General features: G+C 37.0%; 1 protein-coding gene across 4 annotated transcripts; it reads right to left on the bottom strand.

The window, feature by feature from the left end:
• Nucleotides 1-6,661: 6,661 nt before the first annotated feature.
• ZNF354C (zinc finger protein 354C) lies at nucleotides 6,662-21,695 on the bottom strand. Of its 4 annotated transcripts, none has more exons than XM_079144174.1 (5): nucleotides 21,544-21,695; nucleotides 19,777-19,863; nucleotides 11,854-11,980; nucleotides 11,274-11,369; nucleotides 6,662-9,847 (listed from the first exon to the last, which is right to left on the bottom strand). In XM_079144174.1, exons 2-5 carry the CDS (start codon nucleotides 19,807-19,809, stop codon nucleotides 8,475-8,477), a joined length of 1,629 nt encoding a protein of 542 aa, XP_079000300.1. In that variant the 5' UTR covers nucleotides 19,810-19,863; nucleotides 21,544-21,695; the 3' UTR covers nucleotides 6,662-8,474. The 4 variants fall into 4 exon arrangements, with proteins under 4 accessions (XP_079000300.1, XP_079000302.1, XP_079000303.1 ...); XM_079144176.1 differs by lacking the exon at nucleotides 21,544-21,695 and adding an exon at nucleotides 20,419-21,509; XM_079144177.1 differs by lacking the exon at nucleotides 21,544-21,695 and having other exon boundaries at nucleotides 11,854-11,942; nucleotides 19,777-21,509.
• Nucleotides 21,696-22,154: the final 459 nt, after the last annotated feature.

Below are 22,154 nucleotides of genomic sequence, written 5' to 3'. Positions count from 1 at the left end.
AAATCACATAGTGATAAAAGGGGTCAATTCCAAAAGAAAACATAACAGTTCTTAACACACATGAACCTAACAAAAGAGCATCAATACAAGTGAGGCAAAACTTATAGTACTGCAAATAGAAATAGACAAATCCACTACTGCAGTTGGGAATTTCAAGACCTCTCTATAATTAATTGACAGATCTCACAGACAAAAATTCAGCAAGGATATAGTTGAACCCAACACCATGAATCGACTCTATCTAACCACATCATTCAAAAACAGCAGGATAGACTCAGAAATCCCACTGTTGGGCATACATTCAAAGGAAAGGAAATCAATATGTGGAAGAGAATCTGTACTACTATCTTAGTGAGATCACACTAGGTACGTGTTTGACTTCCATATTACTGAAGGTGACAGTATTTCTGTATGGTCTGCCACTATATAACAAGAACTCCCTTTCTTCAGTTTCCAGTAACATTTACCCCACTTTCCTACAAGTTCTCATCTGTGGCTTTGTCAAATAACATGAGATGGCCTGTCAATGCCTGTCCCCCTCCCCAGTCAAGACAGTCACAGGAGACCGCGCCTGCCCATCACCCAGCCACCCTCGCTGTGCCTCCCCAGCTTCTTTGGAGGCTGGTGCAGACATTTTGAATTATTCATGAGGGCGTGATCACCATCATTGGAGGGGCGGCTCCCTTCTTGAGACACCTACAGGAGACTGGAGGCCCTGTGACAGTGCCCAGTTGAATGCCACAGTATCTACCTGGGATGGGCAAGCTGCCAGGATTTCTCATCCCCACCAGCTGTGCGTTACAGAAGCTGAACTCCAGATGAGTATGGCCAAGATGTGAGAGACTCTCTTCTTCCACCCAGTGCCCCTACATAGGATGGAAGCTCAATCTCAGAGTATTTGCAATCCACCTTCACACCAGTTCAGTCGTAGGATGGAAGTTCCACGTCAGCACAAACAAGCTGAGAAGAGCCTGCTCTTAAAAACAGGGGTGTCAGGCCATTGTCCCAACCTAAAACCCCAAGTTACTGCTAAGAGTTTTGGCCAGATATGAGACAGGCATTAAGAACAGAGAGCTGTGACATTTAGTCAGTGGAATTGACTTTATTTGAAATAGAGTGTGGAGAACTGCAAAGGTAATTATCTAAACTGTCCACTTTTCAACCAACCAAGCTAGCTGTTTCAACCAAACAGCTCAATGTGAGACAGAAAAGCATCAAAACAATTTTGACCAGGACAAATATGGTAGACTTTCCATTTTCAAAACTTACTGCAAAGTTATAATTATTAAGACTGTGTGGTATTGACAAAAAGATAGAAATGGAACAATTAAATAGAATCGAGAAGTCAGAAATAAACCCTCACATTTATCGTCACTTGATTTCAAGGGTGCTGGCACTGTTCAAAAAAGAATACTCTTTTCAACAAATTGTTTTGCAACAATTGCATATCCATATGCAAAACTGGACCAGAGACTAAACAGTAGTACTAAAGTTACAGAAACTTATGGAAGAAAGCAGAATATATTTTCATGACTTTTAGTTCAGCAGTGATATGTCATTCTTAGACATGACACAAAAATAATAAGCTACAAAAGCAAACAAATAGTAAATTGGACTGTCAAAATCGAAAATTTTTGTACTTCAAAGCATATGTGCATCAAGGCAACTCATTGAATGGAAGAATATATTCACTCTATTGAAAGGCCCTTCCCAATTTTTTTTAAATTAAGAAAGTGAAAAATGTAAAAAGACCATGAAAGGTAATAATTTCTTCACAGAAGTACAATATAGGTCAATTTGAGATATGTACATATAAAAGGCAAGGTTTCCATGTTTCAGTACAGAGAAACTAGGAGTTTTTAAAAAGTTTGAAGGTGGCTCTGATGAAAATCAGTTGCCTTAAAATAAATAATCCTGTAATTTTAACCAAAAAAAATAATAACATGAGGCTTCTATAAGGAGTTTCCTCAAGGCACTTTAGATTTTTACTAGCACTAGTAGACTGAACATCTGCTTCCCAGTTCCAAAACCATTCCCACACTTTAGGGTTTCATTATGGCTGCTGCCCACCTCCAAGTACCAAATTCTGTATTAGTTATCTATTGCTGCTTAAGAAATTAATACCTACAGTTTCTGAGTGTTAGGAAGTCAGGCATGAGTAGTTTAGCTGAGTGTTTCTGGCTCAGGGTCTTACAATAGGTTGCAGTAAGCTGTTGACTATGGTTGAAGTCTTAGTTGAAGGCTTGACGAGGAAGGATCCATTTCTAGTTGTCTCACATGATTGCTAGAAGGCCATAGTTACTTGCTGACCATTGGCTATGAATATCAGTTAATTATTTCATGGAATTCTCCATAGGCTATTGGAGTAGCCTCATGGTGTGGCAGCTGGCTTCCTAAAGGACAAATGATCCAAGACAGTACATACCCAATACAAAAGCCACAATCTTTTAATAATCAAACCTTTCAACTTTTGCTTTCACCACATTCTATTCTTTAGAAGTAAATCACTAAGTATAGCCCACACTCTAGGGCAGCATATAAAGTTCCATCTCTCACAGGGAAGTATATCTAAAAACCTCAGGATATAATTTTAAAACTACAAGTCAGTTTCTATACTCTTTGTTACACTGACCTACTTGTCTATTCCTTCACCAATCCATTTTTATTTTGTACCTTTGTAAAAAAGACTTAAAGTTGGGTAGAGCCTCAACTTTCTTTTTTCAAAATTGCTTTGGCTACTCTTTTCTTTCTTTCTTCCTTCCTTTCTTTCCTTTTTTTTTTTTTTGTACCTTTCCACACAAATTTTAGAACTCCCTCATCTATATCTACAAAAAAAAATGCTACTAAATTCTTTATTGAAATTGTACCTTCTGTAGATTAAATTGATGAGAATTGACATCTTAACCATCTTGTCTTCCAGTCTGGAAACATGGTCTTTCTGTTTGCTCTTTGATGTCATCCTCTTTGATGTCATCATCACTAGTTTTCAGTATAGAAATGCTACATTTGGGCTGATGGTATAGCTCAGTGGAGAGCACTTGCTAGCATGCATGAGGCACTAGGTTCAATCGCCAGAGGAAAAAATAAAAATAAAAATAAAGTCCTACATGCTATATTCCTATGATTTAATTTCCTTTCCTTTTTAAAAAAAATTATAAATGAAGTATCTTATGTCATTTTCCAATTGTTCATTGCCAGTATATAATTTTTGCATTGACCTTATAATATCTTGTGATCTTGCTAAACTCATTAGTTCGTTGATATATTGGTTTTTTTCCCCAAGTGGATAATCACATGATCTGTGAATACAAACCATTTTATTTCTTCCTTTCTAGTCTGTATGCCTTTTATGTTTCTTGCCTGACTGCAAGTACTTCTAGTACACTGTTGAACAGAAGTGTTGAGTGGATCTCTGTGACTTGTTCCAGACTTTAACAGCATCTGGTTGATCACCACTGAATGTCAGTTGGGTTTTGGGTAGATGATTGGCACTAGGTTGAACTTTTGTAGTTCTGATTTTCTCAGTTTTTATCATGAATGGGTATTTAATTTTGTCAAGTGCCTTCTCCTACATTGATATAATCATGAGTTTTTTTCTCTTGCTCAGAATGTTATCAATCCACCTTTGAGTTTATTCTTTCCTCTGTCATTTCCATTCTATTGAGACTTTTCATTTTTCATTTTTGTTTTTTTTTATAGTTTTGGTTCTAAAATTTCCCTTTGGTTCCTTTTAAATTTCATTTATTTTCCTCCTGAAAAATCTGACATATTGATTCATTTCTGGAATGGTCACACTTTTTGAAACATTCTTCCAAGTATCTACTTTTAGGGTACAGTTAAGTAGGATGAATAACTTGTAACATTCTGAATACTACTATAGGATAACTATGGTTGACAACAATGTATATTTCAAAGTAGCTGAGAGGATTTTGAATGTTCCCAGAAGAAATGACAAATGTCTGAAGTGATAAAATGGCAATTACCTGACCATTACACTTTGTATACACAAATTGTCACACTCTGCCCCATAACTATGTACAATTACTATCAACTAAAATTTTTAAAACATAAAACATAAACTCTTTGTCTCATAATTCCAACATGTGTCATCTTGGAGTTGGTGACTTTTTTTTCCTAACCAGTCGTTGAAACTTTCCTGATGTATTTGTGTCATTCTTCATTGCACATTGGACATTTTGAGTATCGTGAGACTGAGGATTCAGTTCTTCTGGAAAATGTTTTTTTCTTTGCAGAAGTCTAGTCAACAGTTCCAATTCACCTGTGGGCTGTGAATTGTGGTTCTGTCTGTCCAGTTTTTTAAACACTCACAGATCTACCCCTATGGTCAGTGTCAAACCTAAGCAATAGTCTACCCCATTAAGGTCAGACCTGTACATGTATGGATCAAGTGTGAGCCCAGGGTTGCAGGAACAGTTTTGTGAGATCACTTTCTTATCTGTCACCACACTGATACCTTTCAACTCCCAGGAGTCTCTTCATCTTCCTGATCTGCTGATTAGAAAGGCAAGGTTTTAGGTTCTCTCTGACATATACCTCATGGATATATCCACATTCATGTCCAAGTAGCAGTAAGATAATAAAAGAAGTACAGCAGTGGAAATCCTCTTCACCAATTTTGACCTACAGTTCCCCTGACCAGAGACAAGAGTTAACCTTTCTGAAGTGTAGGTGTTTGGTAACGACCACTGTCCTCACCAAAGGAATGCCCAGGAATGTCAAATGGTCTTAATTCAAATTCTGGTTTCCTTCTCAAATATGCCTGCTGTCATTACTTCTCAGGGTCCCTGGACACCTGCCCCAAGCATTAGTTATACTCAGTAAGAGAAAGAAGATGGTGTGTGCCTATTCCATTTAAAGTGGAGACAGTACAAATTCAAAGTTATTTTACTTCCAATGATTACATCCCTGGAAGACAAACTCTCAAACTGGAACTCTCTGAATATAGAGGGTAAATTCTGACTGGAGCCTTCATAATCATCATTTTATCCAATCACTTTTTGCCTCAGTTTTTATTAGGAATTTAAACATACAAGTTTAAATGATGACTAATGAATATCCATATATTCAACACAAAGGTTCAACAACAGCTAGTATTTTTACATATTTATTTGAAAATATCCTGCAGACATGACTTTTCAAACTTAAAAACTTCCATATACATCTCCTAAATATAAGGGCATTATCCTTTATAACCTCAATACCATCATCACTTCTAAGAAAATTAAACATATCACATTATCTAATATCCTTTCTATTCTGTTTCCCCAAATATCCCCCCAATGTCTTTTTATAGCCGTTTTATTTTTTTGAGTCAGAAATCAATAAAGGATCACACTTTGCATTTGTGTAACTCGGGTATCTTAATCTAGAAGAGTCTACCTTTTATTACTTGACTTTTTGAAAAGTCTAAATCAGTTGTCTTATATAAAGTTCCCAACACTAGATTTGTCTATTTTCTCACTCTGTAATTAAACTTATTCCTCTACTTGTATTTCTTATGAACAGGAAGATAAGTCTAGATGGTAGATTTGATTTTTCTTAAACATTTGGCAGTACATTGTGGATGATTATTTATGCTTCATTTTACATCTCATCAGAAGCCACCTGTCAGTTTTTCACATAAGTAGTGAAACTCAGTTTAATAACTAGATTTCATTATAAAAACTAATTTTTTCTTTTTCTTTTTTTTTTTGAATTGGTATCTGGGGTCGACATCATGTAAACAATGTTCCTTAATTTTCCTAAGTCTATCGTTCTATGTATATTTGAAAATGGTATTCTTCAAATAATTTTATGAAAAGCTTTGTCTATTTCATTGTTGAGCTTTTTCTTCTCAGTGCATTACAACCAATTACAATGATTAATCTTTTTGATAGTTAAGTTATCCTAAATTTGGCCAGTGGGAGTACCCTCAAGTTGGCTCTTGTGTCCTTCTTGATGTCCCCCTATTAACCCTCAAATGCTACTTGTAAAATGTATTTTTTTTCATAAAATGATATTCCAGGCATACCTTATACTTCCTCTGCTCCAATCATGGAATCAGTTATTTCTCCAAAGAACCCTTTTAGTGGGGAATGGCATTTAGAAACCAAAATTTGGGTATTAAGTATATTTACTGTATTGGGTAAAATGTTTAAGTATTGAGGTCTGTTTAAAAGCCTTACTTTCTTTGCAAATATAAATACACTAAATACATAAAATTACACTTTATGATGAACTAAAACAAGTTAACTAAGAATTATATAAGGTCTAGCTAATTGAACTAGAACAATTTTTAAATAATACCAACTGTTAAATGTGGAATTGAAGGAAATAAGCCTGGGGAAATTAGATGTTTAAGTGATGAATAGAATGTTTAATAATAAAATGTTCATACTTAACTTTACACATAAGAATTCCTTAAAAAAAGATGTGATAAAAATGAAACCGTATATATAGCAAATACCCCCAAACAACTATACCATGTGGACCTACCTGGATTTGGGTATTTAAATAGTTATTATAAATGCAGGTACAATCAGAGGCTCTTAAGAAAAAGGACTATGATTACAAGTCAAATATTAAGATTTTAGTGAGGAGGAACCCTCAAAGATAAAAAGACAACTGATTAAATTATTGCAATTGCATCTAACCAGGTTACAAAACAAAGAGTGCTCTCTGGATTAGAGGATGATGGAAATAAATTATCACAGAACACCAGAGCTGAAGATCTCAATTCTATTCTTAACTCTCCCCCACTGAACTCCAATTCATTAGTAAAATGAAAGGTTATAATTAAATTAAACTAAATTTCTCCTGGTTCTTTTAAGCTACCAGGTGTAGAGAATGAAATTATGTCAAATGTTTACTCTCTACAACAAAGAAAGTATTTGCATGACAGTCTTTCCACCTACATCAGTTTACTCCAGCTCCTATAATACTATAAGACTCTATTCAGCCATATAAAACCATATCAATTTGAGAAATAATAAGAGGAAAGCAATTTTGCCCTTTGGGCAAATTTTTAATTTTAAAAACTAAATTCTAAATTAGTAAGACTATTTTGTTCAATTGTTAAGGACTTTTGAAAAAAATTTCCCAAACTCTTGATATGTATACACACACATGCATATGTATACATACAGATGTGTATACAGTCATGTGCTACACAATGATGTTTTGGTTAATGATGGACCAATACACATCTGTGGTCTCATAAAATCATGATGGAACTGAAAAATTCCTACCACTCAGTGGCACTGCAGACTATCATGAGGTTACAGTTGTTGTAACATGTTAGCACAAGATTCATTTGTGGTGATGTTGGTACAAACAAACCTGCGCTGCCAGTCAGAAAAAAGTATAGCACATATAATTATTAAAGTACATAATATTTGATAATAATGATAAACAACTGTTACTGGTTTACATATTACTATACTATACTTCTTGTAATTTTATATACCTTCTACTTATTAAAAAAAATACTACCAAACAGTATGCTGTGTTATACCATAGCAGCCCCATGTATCTTGTGTTTGTCCACATTTCTTGATTGCATCAAGTGGGCATACAAATTGATCTAGATCATCGAGGTTAGTGTAATGACACAATGCATTGTCTAACAATGCATTTTTCAAAACACATACCCACTGTTACATACACACGACTGTACACGTGTATACATAAATGTATGTGTGTGTAGACACACACATATACTTTTAACTTGCTTATGGGGCCAAAAGGGCTTTGTTATTTCCACATGAAAGATTAAAGAATTCCTTTTTATCTTTAGCATCTCTTTATTAATAGGAACGCTACCTATGTGGACCTGCCATTTTTATTTGTTTTGTTTGTGGCACCAGGGATTGAACCCAGGGGTACTTAACCACAGAGCCACATCCCCATCCCAGCACTTTTTATTTTCATTTTAAGACAGGGTCTCACTAAGTTGCTTAGGGCCTTGCTAAATTGCTGAAGCTGGCTTTGAATTTGTGATCCTCCTGCCTCAGGTTCCCAAGTTGCTGGGAATACAGGTATGTGCCACCAAACCTGACATGAACCTGCCATTTTTAGAAATGAGGCCCCACACTTATTCATATTATTAATTCAATGACTATTTTTAAAAGGACACTCACACACCGAAGCTTACTCTTAGAGATTATGATCTAATGAGAAAGAAAACTTATATTCAACTACTATTTGTTTTTTTTAAGTGAAGCCTTTTATACTTTTTCTACAAATTTAAAAAAATGAAAAGTTTTAGAAACCTTAGAATTCAATGGTTCTTATAAAATGACAAGTCAGCGCTCTTCATATATTTCACTTAGTGGTAACTAGTCTTTTTCCTACAAAAGTAAAGAGATTAAATCTACTAGGAGTTTGTGCCTTATTTACTATTCTCCTGATTATTGTCCAGTGAAAAGTCCTGGATTATGAGAGAGATGAATTAAAGTTCATAGGCTTCTCTCCTCTCAGGTATCTCTGGTACTGAGTAAGGGAGGAGACATAGATAAAAGGTTTTCCATATTCCATTTATAGAGTCTTTCTTTATTGTGGACTTTTTTGTGTCTACAGAGGTTTGATCTGTAACTGTAGGCTTTCCCACATTCCATACACTTATAGAGTTTCTCTCCAGTGTGGATTCTCTCATGTTCAGTTAGGAATGAATACTGGCTGAACGCCTTTCCACACTGATTACATTGGTAGGGTTTCTCTCCAGTGTGGATTCTCTGATGCCTGTAAAGGTTGGATTTGCAACCAAAGGCTTTTCCACATTCTTCACATGTATAAAGTTTTTCCCCAGTATGAATTTTACGATGTTCATTAAAGGATGAATACTGGTTGAAGGTCTTCCCACACTCATTACACTGATGGGGTTTCTCTCCAGTATGAATTCGCCTATGTTCAATAAGGGTGGAGATGCGAGTGAAAGTTCTCCCACATTCCAAGCATTGACATAGTTGTTCTCCAGTATGGAGTCTCTGATGTTCAGCTAGGGAGGCAAACTGGCTGTAACCTTTCCCACATTCACTACATTTATATGGTTTCTCACCTGTATGGATTCTTTGATGTCTATGAAGTTTGGCTCTACAGTTGAAGGCCTTCTCACATTCACTACATTTATAGAGTTTCTCTCCAGTATGAATTCTCTGGTGTACGGTGAGGGTTGAACACTGGCTGAAGGCTTTTCCACATTCTCTGCATCGGTAGGGTTTCTCTCCAGTGTGTACCCTCAGATGTTTGATCAGAGTTGAACTGCTGCTAAAAGCTTTCTCACATTCATTACATTTGTAAGGCTTCTCTCCAGTATGAATTCTCTGATGGGTAAGAAGGGATGACCTGTGGCTGAAGGCTTTCCCACACTCATTACACTTATAGGGTTTCTCCCCGGTATGAATTCTCTGGTGTTCCAGAAGATGAAGACTCTGTGTGAAGCTCTTCCCACATTCATTACAGACATGAGGTTTTGCTCCTGGGTAGATTTGGAAGCATCTCATTATATCAAAATTTTGTGTAAAATCTTTCCCAAACGTGTAATACATATGGGGTATCTTTTCTATGGGAATACTCTGTTGTGAAACAATAATTTTATTTATAAATGAGCCTTGCTCTAGCTCAAGACTTGTAGGGTTTTCATCTCCACTGATAGTTTTCTTGGAGGAGGCTGCCATTTCCCTAAGAGGTTCCTCCTGTACTATGCTGCTCTCAGATTTTACAGCTTCTCCAAAGTTGATGTCCCAGGGACCGTATTTGGTGGACTTTTTCTTTATTATTCCATGAGTTGTTGCTTCAATAAAAATGTTCTGTGAGGCAGGCAATGCTATCTCAGGCAAAGTCTTGAAATCTGAAATAAATCAGAAGAATTAATGCTTTTGCTGGAAGAGACAGATGTATCAATGTGATAATAAAATTGACAACAATACATATAAGTTTTGATGACATCTGATCTTAAATGTGGATTTAATCTAGATGGAAAACAATATGGTATAGTGGAAAAAGGGAAAGCGGTTGAGGGGTGGTATAAAAGAATATACTGGATAAATTAACACTGAAAATGAAGAAACTGCCCTGGGAGAAGTAAAGTTACATATACAAGATCAGGTGGATCAGAGGTCTGAGGAAACAGAACAATGTCAGGTGAATAGCTCAAGTTGAATACTATTAGATCTCCAGTTTCTCATCGTTCTCCATTGCACACACCAGGTAATGAAGCAGGTAACTTGTCTTCACTTTCTCCTTTCTACACAAATGTCACTTTCCTCATATTTTTCCCATGCTCTCAGAAATCCTGCATTCCAGTTTTAAAATATTTAGATTGTTTTTCTTAAATCTTGTGATTTCACAAAATTTCATAGCATTGTCTCATAGCATAGTGATTATAGTTTCATAGCACAGTCTGTGAAAGGAAAACAGTCTTTCTTAAAAAATGATATTCAGGGTGGGTGCACTGGCACACACCTGTAATCCCAGTGGCTTGGGAGGCTGAGGCAGGAGGATCAAAGTTCAGAGCCATTCTCAGCAATTTATCAAGGCCTAAAGCAACTCAGCAAAACCCTATCTCTAAATAATATATAAAAAGGGCTGGGGATATGGCTCAGTGGTTAAGTGACCCTGGGTTCAATCTCTGGTACCAAAAAAAAAGACATTCAGGTTTTAAAATCACAATAGTCCTGAAGCATAACTGGGTTGAGAATATTTGATCTAAGTTTGAGACATTGATTATAAAGAAAATATGGAGTAAATCAGCCATATGCATAATTTCCCCTTGTGATTGGAGGAAGAACAACTTTTTCCTACTTACTACCCTTACATCACTTTTGTCCTTTCCATTTTATCATGAAAAGAAATAGACATATTCTTTTCTTCTAATAAGCTACAAGCAGAATATTATAATTTACTTATAGGACTCTTAAGAATAATGAAAATCTGTAAGATACATGAAATCAATTTGTCTTGAAGTTATGAAATACGCTCAACCCTAAACTCAGTTCTGATTTTAAGTGAAAAGATTTGGCTTGAGGTAGGTTAATTTGGGGTTAAAACCTGCCTTTTTTCACTTAATCCATGATTGAAAATAGACTAGGATTAGATAACTGCAATTACATAATTGTAGGTATTTAAGTAAACTATATAGCTTAAATAAATTACAACTGGCCCTGAGTATTTCAACAGGGCCCAGTATTTTCAAGAAAGTCACCCAAACACTGCCTCTTCATGACCTGCTCATCTATAAAGACTCCCTTGTGCCCATTTTCCAGCCTCTCACTCACCTGGACATGTGTCTGGAGGAACTTCTCTTTCCACCATGCAGGGATCTTCTCCTTGTTGTAACTGACAAATCACCTTAGGTGTTGAAAATGGAATCCCTGCTCATGGGGAAGGAAATGGAGTTTGAATGGATGGCATAAACAGCAACCTCAAACAGAACACACATCCCGCTTACTCTGAGCCAAAAAGGAAGAGAAGGCAACCCAGGAAGGTGGAATGAGAACCACAAACACTTATAAAGGACCCTGGAGTTTTCAGATGGTGGATCATGAAACAGGTCTTATTTCAGAAATAACATAGAGCCCTGGCAAGGAATGCCTCTATGACAGGTGTTCTTAAGTTTTCAACATCTATATGTTCTATGTGTTTTTGGGATTTAGTTACTGGCCTACTGCATGGAAAAAAACTGATTGGGAGTGGTGTGTGAGAAAAGAGAGATCATCACAACACAAACATTCACTTTCATTTCTACAGGATACTTTTCCAGGGGTACAATAGGGTGGAAACCTATAGACTCTGAATTGCAAAGAGGGAGATCCAAAGTAATTTAGCACATTTTTCGTTATAGGCAAAAGTCCTTACCCAGTGAGACCAGGCTGCTGTAATTCTCCAGCATCACCTCCCGATACAAGGTTCTCTGGGCAGAGTCCAGATGCAACCACTCATCCTGGCTAAAGAGCACAGCCACATCCCTGAATGTCACAGACTCCTGGAACGGCAAACCCATTTCTACTCACTCAGGACCAATCTTCCTCTATGGTAAACTCGATAAGAAGGTTACACTGTGATGCATAGCAAGTAAATCTGAAAATGTCTTGGGATTCTAAATATTTCAAATCAGCTACTTAATTTCTTTTAAATACCTAGGGAGAAAAAAAAATCAGGGTATATCTAGGGAAAAGCTGGAAAACTAGGGAAAATACCATTAGCTGAACAGAGATATAAAAGAATTTATGAGTTATAAGACAAATAAAAATAGAATTATTTAAGAGTTGGAAATGTAGCTCAGTGGTGAAGCACATCTCCAGCATGTATGAGGTCCTGGGTTCAATCCCCAGCACCACAAAATGACAACAAAAAAGTTAATATTTACTGAATATCTTGTTTTAAGCCCCTGAATTTGTAGTAAATTGCTAATAGCAGCAAATACAATGGTGAAAAATTGAAAACAACCCATACAGCTACCAATCAGGGAATGAATAATCAAATTATAGTATATATATATATATATATATATATATTCCATGAATGTTGTGCAGTCATTAAATAGAATGAGGTAACTTGGCATGCCTGCTACCAGAATATGAACTTAATATATTATTGCCTCATATGAAAGAGCAAGTGACAAAACAATCTCTATTTGTTGAAATAGTGTGTGTGTGTGTGTGTGTGTGTGTGTGTGTGTGTGTATTATGCTGTACACAATATTGTTCAAAAGAATACAAGTTGTCACCCTGATTATTTTTTGATATTTTTAGAAAGGGCCAGCAAAGCAATCTTACTTATTTCTTTAAACCATTAGGTTTATATTATTTCTAGTGTGTGAGTGTTCCTTTCTTTTGAATTAACTAATTTTGTGGTGCTGGGGATCAAACTTAGGGACTCATATATACTAAAAATGCACTCTATCATTGAGTTACACTTCAGAGCTTGAATTCCTTTTTGGGAGGGAGGAGGTACTAGGGTTTGAATGCAGGAGTGCTTTACCAGTGACCCACATCCTCAGCCCCTTTCTATTTTTATTTTGAGACAGGGTCTTGGTAACTTGCTGAAGCTGGACTCAAACTTGTGATCTTCTTGCCTCACCTCCTGAGTACAGACATGCCCACATGAATTCTTTTAGATTCCATTTTAATTTTATATGGACTTTTTAGTTATACCTCTTTGCATTTTTAGTGGCTGTTCTTAGAATAACAACATATATTCTTCATCACTCCTAGTCTATGTAGAACAAATAGATCACTTTACACAGAATGCAAGAACCCAGTTATACAGGACACCACCACCCCTTCTATGGTTGCTATAAAGATTTTCCCAGTTCAGAGGTGACAGGACTCTCCAGACTTCACAGAGCATACTTATGAAAGACTTTTATTTAAAGACAAAGGGTACATGCAGGACAGCAAAAGAAAGAGAACACAGAGAACCCCTTGGAGACCAGGAGACACTACTGTGATTTCCCATATTTGCGCACACAGACTGTATGCTGGACTCTCTGAATCTGCATGGAAAACCTTGGTTTCAGGACAGCTCAAAGGAGGAATTTTCAGCAGGAGCATTTTATGCAATCAAACAAAGCTTGTCAAACCATTTAGGTTAGTTTGCAAACCATTAGTAAAGAGGCAACTGGAAGTTGCCAGTACTATTAAGATTCTAAGCAACATAGGCTGTCCTTATTTTGTTTGGCCAAGGGTTAAAAAACAGACATCATCAGCCCAGAGATGAAGATAGAGCTTTACCAGTTCAGATGCAGAAGGATTCTATTTCCACAGTTGTCATATATATCTACATACATTATAAACTCCATAATACAATATTTCAATTTTGCTTTAAACAGTCTTATGCATTTTAAAGAAATTGAGAGGTATTCATCCAGACTGCTACCATTTATAATGCTCTAATCAAAGTTCCCATCTGGCATATTTTTCTTTTAGTTTCAAGAACTTCCTATAGTACACTTTGTAGTGCTAGTTTGCTGGCAGTACATTAGCTAAATTATCTTTTACCCAAGAATATTTTTATTTCACCTTCATTCTTGAAAAATATTTTTATTGCATGTAGACTTTTGGGATGACAGTTCTTTCTGCATGTAAAAGGCCATTCTATGGTTTTCTGACCTGTTTTTTCTAATGAGAAACCAATGGTCATTCAAATACTGAATCTCTACATACAATATAAAATCTTTTTTACCTGATTTCAAATATTAAATTTTATGATTTGTCTATGATTTTCCTGCCCAATATGTGGTAGACACCAGCCACAAGTGACTACTGAGCATATGAAATGTAGTTATTCTGAATTGAAATATACTATATATATGTATATAGAACACATAGCAGATGATTTACTATATGTGTATATGTATGTATATACATACAAATATACACACATACATACATACACACACACACAAAGAAACACATGGTATCTCAGTAATAATTTTATATTGTTTCATGTAAAGATAATATCTTGATACACTGAATTAAAGATACTAAGTTCACTTAATTGCTTCTACTTACATTGTTTTTTACAATATTACTAGAAAATTTTAAATGACATAGGTGATTATATTCATGGTTCACATATTCTTAGTGCACAGCACCAACCAATGACAGGCAACTGTCATATACAAGTTCATTCTTTTTAATGATATATCATAAATTCCACTGTAAAATATTTATTTTATCAATTCCCTTGTTGATGGATATTTAAATAACAAATAGAGCACATTAACCATTCTCATACAGATATATCTGAGTACATGTACACCTATATTTATAAAATAAACTGTTAAAGACAATACTATTGGGTCAACATATATGTGCATTTTAAATTCTGACAGATGGAACAGATTGTGCTTTCTCAAGATGACCAATTAATTTTTCACCCTATCTGCTCTGTGAGCATCCCATGGAATTCAGTGGAGGTGATGATTTCCAAGGACAGGTAGTAAAAGAATACACCTTCCACCTGGCTCATGTGGAGCCTGTGCACCATGTTGCATGGCCAAGACACATGGAGTTATTACAACAGATGTTCCATTCAACAGCCCCAGTCACAGCCTAAGACATGTGAGCACCTGAGATTTTGGATAATTCTAGCCCCTAGAGTTTAAGTCTTTTGGACTCAAGATTTTGTATAGTGAATATAAGATGTTTCTGCATTCCTGGTCCGGAGAAACTGTGAGAAGTGACAAATGATGATTGCTGTTTTATACCCCTAAGTTTCTTACTGAAACATCAAGCATATTCTTCCATGTTAAAAATACAACTTGATCATTTAAAATTACTGAAATTAGAATACCAGAAGAAATAGAGAATGGAACAAAAGAAATATCTGAAGTAAAAATAGCTGTGAATTTTCCCAAGTTAGTGACAGATACCAAACCAAAACACCAGGAAATTCAGAGAATGCCAAGAATAATAAATACCAAAAAACCTACACCTGGGCATATCATATTCAAACTGCAGAAAACCAAAGTCAAGGAAAAAATCTTGAAAGAAGACAGAGGGGGGAACAAAAAATCCTACCTGAAAAGGTAAAAGGATAAGATTTACAGTGAATTTTCTCACTAGAAACTATGAAGACAAGAAAGCAACATAAAAAAAAAATATTTAAAGTATATATAGAAAAAAACCAGAAATCTACAATTATACTTCCTTGAGGAAATCATCCTTTACAAGGGATGAGAAATAAAAGACTAAGAGAAACAAAAACTGAGGGAATTCATTACCGGCAGACACACCTTTCAAGAAATGGCAAAACAAGTTCCTCAGAGAGAAAGAAAATAATACAGGTCAGAAACTTGAACATACACAAAAAAAGGAGGAGAGAAGAGTAAAGGAAGATAAATTACAATCTTTTTAAAACTTGTTTGTTATTGTGGTGCTAAGGATTAGATCCAGGACCTTGTACATGCTAGACAAACTCTACCACTGATCTACATCCACAGTTCTAAAATAATTTTTTAAAAATTTTCTTATTCTTTTAAAAAAATTTTTATATTTATGGATGTTTGTTTTATTCATTTATTTATATTTGGTGCTGAGAATCGAACCCAGTGCCTCATACATGCTAGGCAAGTGCTCTACCACTGAGCCACAACTCCAGTCCCTATTTTTCTTATTCTTAACTGAACTAAAAGATAACTGTTTGCTTAAACTAATAAAAATAATAATGGGAGTTTATAGCATATGACTGAAATGAATGACAGCAAAGTCATAAGGAATGGATGGACATAACAGAGAAAACTACTAGGATGTACCTGTACTACCATGAAGCAACAGAATTTTCCTCAAAGATGGACTAGTTGTAATTCACATTGCAAACTTCAAGGCAACCAATAAAATTTTTTTTTAAATTGGTGTATGCTAACAGTAGGAAGATCTGTCACCATACTGATAAAATGCATGATTGAATAAGTAAATGAATAAATGGGAAGAATGGCAATCCTCTCTGCAGGTTTCCAAATAATTTATATAGATTCCATATTCCTTAAGTGTGGGCTGCACAGTAACTTCCCTCCAAAGATTATGGCATGGGAAGGTAGAAAAAGAGTAATGTAGTAGAAAAACCAGACAAACCCTACCTCGGTCATATGTTCAAGGTCAACATCAACAGTGAAGTCATGTTATTAATATGCACTTTTTGTATGACTTGATGAATGACATTTTACCTCTGTGGTCTTCCCTCAAAAACCCATAACCCCAGTTTAATGATGAGAAAAACCTCAGACAAATCATAGTGAAGGGACATTCTACAAAATACCTAACCACTACTTCTCAAAACTGTAATGGTCAACAAATACAAGGAAAGTCTGAGAAACAAAAAGCTCAGGGGGCCTAAAGAGACATGACAACTAAATGTAATGTGCTCTCCTGGATGGAATCCTGAAAAAGAAAATGGATATAGGTAAAAACCATAGAAATATAAATAAAGTATGAACTGTAGCTATAATGAGGTAACTGTGTTGGCTCATTAATTGTACAAGTGTAGCATACTAATGTAACATGTCTGGAATATGGAAAACTGGTTGCAAGGTATATATATATATATATATATATATATATATATATATATATATATATATATATGACTATATGACTAGGCTACTATCTAAGCAATATTTGCCTAAATCTAAAACAGCTCTAAAAGAATAAAGATTTTAAGAAAAACAATGAAAATATCAATAAAAGGTATCAATTTATTGCAAAAAAGATGTCATTTATATTACTAATAAGCAATCAGCACCAAGCTCCATGTACTTTTCCCCAGATGATAAATTATATTACATTGAAATAAATGAGATATTTATAAAATCTGTGAAGATTCTACTTTACCCCCAAATTATGCTTGTTTGCTATTTAATTTTTCTAACAGACAACAGAAATTCATCTCACAGTATGCTGAATGAGGACAGAACTTGACATTGGATATTACCATTGAACTAACTCAAAGAGGGTAATGACACCTGTGACTGGGTCACTCTAGGTTCCCAGAACACCTATTTGAAAGAATTAGGTACTGAATTCACTATCCACAGAAACTGGCTATGAGCTGCAAATAAACTTGTCTCATCTTTCCTTAGCTAAAATGAAATATGTTTCTCCAGCTTGGAGCTGTGGGAAAGCTTAGATAGTGAAGAGTCCCACGTTTAAACAGAAGGTATTACTATTAATAGCTGGTATTACTTTGCATGGCATTTTGCTGGTCTTTATATCTTTGTTTCCTTAAAATATTCATCTCCTGGTAATTAAGGAGTCAAAGTTAAGTGCAGCCTAGTAAAGAGAGACATACCAAATTTGGCTGGTCCTAAAATAATGCACAGGCTGTTGCTGATGCCAATAATAGGAACAGCTGGTAATTTTGGAAATCCAATATGCGCCATGTACTGTTCTCAGCATTTTACTTGTACTTTCTCAGAGTGTAACATTAACAGTAAAAAATTGTCTTGTCTGGATTCAAAAGCCAGTTGAGTGACTATAAGCAAGTGACTTGCATATCTGTGCCTCAAGTAATCCTCTTGTAAGGACTAAGGAAGTCAATACACAAAAAGAATAAATTTTTAAATTTTTTGTTGTTGCATTATAATTACACATAATGGGATTCATTATGTCATATTCATACATGGCACAAAACAATTTGTTCAATCTCCTTCCCTGGCATCTTCCCTTTCCTTCCCACTTGCTCTATGCTATTGACCTCCCTTCCATTATTATTATTATTTTAATTAGTACATTATAATTACATATATACATACATACATATGTATGCAGAATTCACTGATGAATATTCACTATGTATATGACATAGCATAATTGAGTAGATTTAATTCCCCAGTACTTCCCATGCCCCTCCTCCCTCACTCTTGATCCCCTTCCTCTATTTTATTGATCTCCCTTCTATTTTCATGAGATTTCCCCTCCCCTGCTTTTCTCTTTCTCTCTCTGTCTCTCTCTCTCTCTAGCTTCCACATTGACAGAAAACACTCAACTCTTGACTTTCTGAGTCTGCTTTATTTCACTTAGCATGATGTTCTCCAATTCCATCCATTTATCAGAGAATGAAATAATTTCATTCTTCTTTATGACTAAATAAAATTCCATTGTGTATATATACCACATTTTCTTTATCTAAGAATAAAGATAGATATTAGATCAGTTCTAAGAGGTATATATATATCACTAAACCCACTTAAATAGAGGAAAGGAGGTATAAAGAGATAAAATCACTTGCCCAAGGTTACATGCCTAGCTTGGATTTGAACCCACAAAGTCAAGTTTCAAGGTCCATGTTTTTAACCCATGGATTATCACTACTTTTTGGAAAACTAGCCTCTGAAAAGCAGAGGCTCTGGGACATAGAAGAATAGAAAATTCACAGAAGGGAGACAAACAGGAAAGGGAGCTCATGTTGGAAGAAAGGATGGAAATTTCATACGGAAATATTTTATAAGGATTTGGGAATGACAGATAGAACTTTAGGACAGGCCTGAGGACAGAAATTTGGGTTTGATCCTCAGAAAGATAATGGTAAAAGTAATGAGTATGGATCTCAAAAGGGAAAAGAGATTTCTTAAAAAGAAAAGAAAATTTAAAAATCAGAGAATCAGATGAAGAGATAAAGGCATCCATTAGATAGTTAATAGGGATGATAGCCAATTCAACTTCATGGCTGCACTAGGCCTCGGGAGGCCTTAGCCCTGTCCTCCCCAATGCTAGCCTCAAAACCCAAGCCAGCCTGAACTTCTGGAATGTGCTTGGTCTTCTCTAATCACCAATATCGGTCCTGGTCTTCAGAATCAACTCCAAATGACCCCACTTCTAGGATGTTTCCCTTAAATCTTCCTGGACATTTAGTTCAGTACCATGAACTCCCTGAAGATGGAAATAAAATCTTCCCTCTTTGTATTCCCAGGGTGCTGCTCAGAATACTGTACATAGTTAGTGTTCAATAAATGTTCATTAAGAGTCTTTTGGCCCTTCCATGTCCCTACATGTCCCTGCAAAGACAAAGACTATTACCCTGTACTTCTTACCAAGCACCTACTGTAAAAGGAAGAATATATTCAGAGTTGACTCAAATTTTGGTCATGAAGTGAGTTTGGGGTAAATAAGAGTTCCTGGGGACAAAGAAGCATATTCCTCAGCAGTCCCTCAATAAGCCCAGGATCCTGGGGAAAACTTCCAAGGTTCTGGATTCTTTATCACTGGATATAAAATATGTAAATATGCCCACATCTCTGAAGCCAGAAGGCAATTCCTAGAAAAGATAAACTTCACTTACTGTCACCTGAGCAGGCAGCAAATCTGTAGCCATCCCTTCTTTCTTAATCTTCCTATGAAAGGAGAATAGAGTGCTGACGAGGTAGGTCTGAAAAGGAAACAGGTGCCATGAAAAAATCTGGTGTCAAGATGTGGCTTGAATAGAGGGAGTTACAACTTTCTATAACTTCCATCAGGTCCCAGCAAAGCCACATACATGATGCAAACCAAGTAAGAAGAATGTTGACAAAGCCAATTTGCCAAACGTCATCCCTCACCTATGCTATCAGTTTCCTCTAAGTAAATTGTGACTCATCTGTAGATATTAAAGGGCCTTACATAGTTTTAAACTGTACACTCTAATAGCCACAATGAACTTGAATTTCCCAGGGATAGCACTTTCAAACATAGCTAGTTGATCCTAGGCCTGCCTGCTCTGCCTTGCCCTTTCCTTCCTGTGGAAATCACAACAAAGGTGTTTTCCCTGAGTGGGCCTCTGTGGAGTGCTATGTTCTCAAGAACTGTGAGTATAACACAACCTGTAAACTTTCCCACCCTCTCTCTTGAGGTACCTGGCCTTACCAAACCTTCCCGAAAGTAATATGATTTAAAACACTGTCCCTAGCCCAAGGGACATGCCAGATTGTTGCCCCTAAATACTTACCCTGCAGAGCCATGCTTAAGGGTATCCACAGCTCCAAATAACCCTTCTCTCCCTATTACACATACTAGTTGGGAGGGGCAGAAACTCGAACGGCTCAGTAGATAGCAAGATTCTGCATGGAACAGCCAGAGGAGTATTAGCTTCCTATGCAATAACTCTGTCTGAGTTTACAGTGGGACACTCAGTGTGCCACCCCTGGCAAGAAAGCAGAATAAGCTGAATGTGCTATGAAATCTCCAGGTGGAGCACCTCTGCCAAAGGGAAGGGGTCGTGGAAGTAGTTACCCTACGATACACAACCTTCTCCACAGCAAGAATCTTGAGTGCTTTTTATGTATTATTTTTAAGCTTCACAATACAGTATAACAACCACTTATAAATAATCTGCAGATAAAGAATAGCAGAGGATACCCATAGGCTGTATGTGAATACTGTATCATTTTACAGAAAGGACTTGAGCATCTGAGGATCTGGGTATCCTGGATGGTTGGGTGGTGGGGTCCTGGAACCAATCCCAAGGAGATGCAGAGGACTGTATTACTACCACATTTTATAGATGTGAGGAAGACTAAGAACTAAGGATCCAGGGCATGCACAAAGTAACAACAATAACAAAAAAACAAAAACAGAAAAAACCAACAACAAAAACGGTAAGTAGCAAAGGCAGGAAGGGAGTCCTAGTCCTGGTCCAAGGATTAATTTGAGCAATTATCTGGCCATTCTGAGCCCGGGATCATTATCTATGAAATGGGAACAGTTATAGGGCCAACCAACGAGCCTTCGACTTGGTATCAAATGAGTTCATTCATTCCTGTGCCGGGCACATGGACGTTCCCTGTAGATATGAGCTATTGTTGTTTTTATGATTTCTGCTTCGCTAACGAAGCCACAAAAGACTGAGGCACCCGCCCCCTGCTATCCCCAGCACACCCCTGCTCACTTGGCTGCCACGCTCCCTCCCCAAGAGTCCCCAGACGCCAGTGGGGCAGGGCGCAGAACCGCTACCCCCAGGTCGCCCGCCGACCCGCGCCTCCGGACGCACGGGCCGCGCGACTCAGAGCAGCTCAGGGCCTGTCCTCGACGCCCCGCCGGCCCTGCCATGACACCGTACTGTCGCCCCACTCACATGGAGAGAAGCGCTGGCTCTCGTCACGGCCTGGAAGAGGCAGCCGGAAGCGTCTCAGCCCAGGGCGGGCCGTCCTAGTAGACTCAGGATAACCCTTGCCAACGGCCCCCCAGAAAAGCCGCGAGCAGTCCCCGCCATCCCGCGAACCCCAGGAAAACTACGACTCCCGGCATCCCCCGGGCCACGCCAACTACACTTCCCAGAACGCGGCGCGGCGCGGCGACCTCTGGCCGATGAAATCTCTTCGCGCGCGAAGCTCGGGGCCCGCTGGTCCGCGTGCATCAGCAGTGGCAGGCTGGGTGCATGGGGCAAATAGGATTGCCACTGCTGCCCAGGTCAGCCGCCAGTATTGTTCTATTAGGCGGCAACATGAAGTGACTAAACAAAATCCTAATTTAGATATATTTAAGAGAGTCGGTATGGGTTAGCTTCCACTATTAGTCATGATTATTTTTAATTACCATGCGCAGAAGATAACGTGGGCATAGGCACAGCTGAAAAGCAATCAAATGCTCACACAATAAACGCTTGACTGAACCTCGCCAAAATTTTGGAGCCTTGTCCACAGTGCTTCCCGAGGTATTTTCCTGAATTGTTTTCAGCGTTACTTT

Source organism: Sciurus vulgaris (assembly GCF_902686455.1).
Source record: "Sciurus vulgaris genome assembly, chromosome: 6".
Taxonomy (NCBI): Eukaryota; Metazoa; Chordata; class Mammalia; order Rodentia; family Sciuridae; genus Sciurus; species Sciurus vulgaris.
The sequence above is the reverse complement of the archived record's forward strand: the minus strand, read 5'-3'. Positions and strand labels throughout refer to the sequence as shown.

Excerpts from the sequence above, each read along its gene's own strand:
- ZNF354C (XM_079144174.1), bottom strand. The coding sequence starts at position 19,809 with ATGGCTACAGATTTGCTGCCTGCTCAGGTGACA. Across the intron at positions 11,370-11,853 it reads CAGCAGCCTGGTCTCACTGG|GGATTCCATTTTCAACACCT; the intron begins GTAAGGACTTTT and ends CCCCATGAGCAG. Across the intron at positions 9,848-11,273 it reads TCCTCCAGACACATGTCCAG|ATTTCAAGACTTTGCCTGAG; the intron begins GTGAGTGAGAGG and ends GATTTATTTCAG.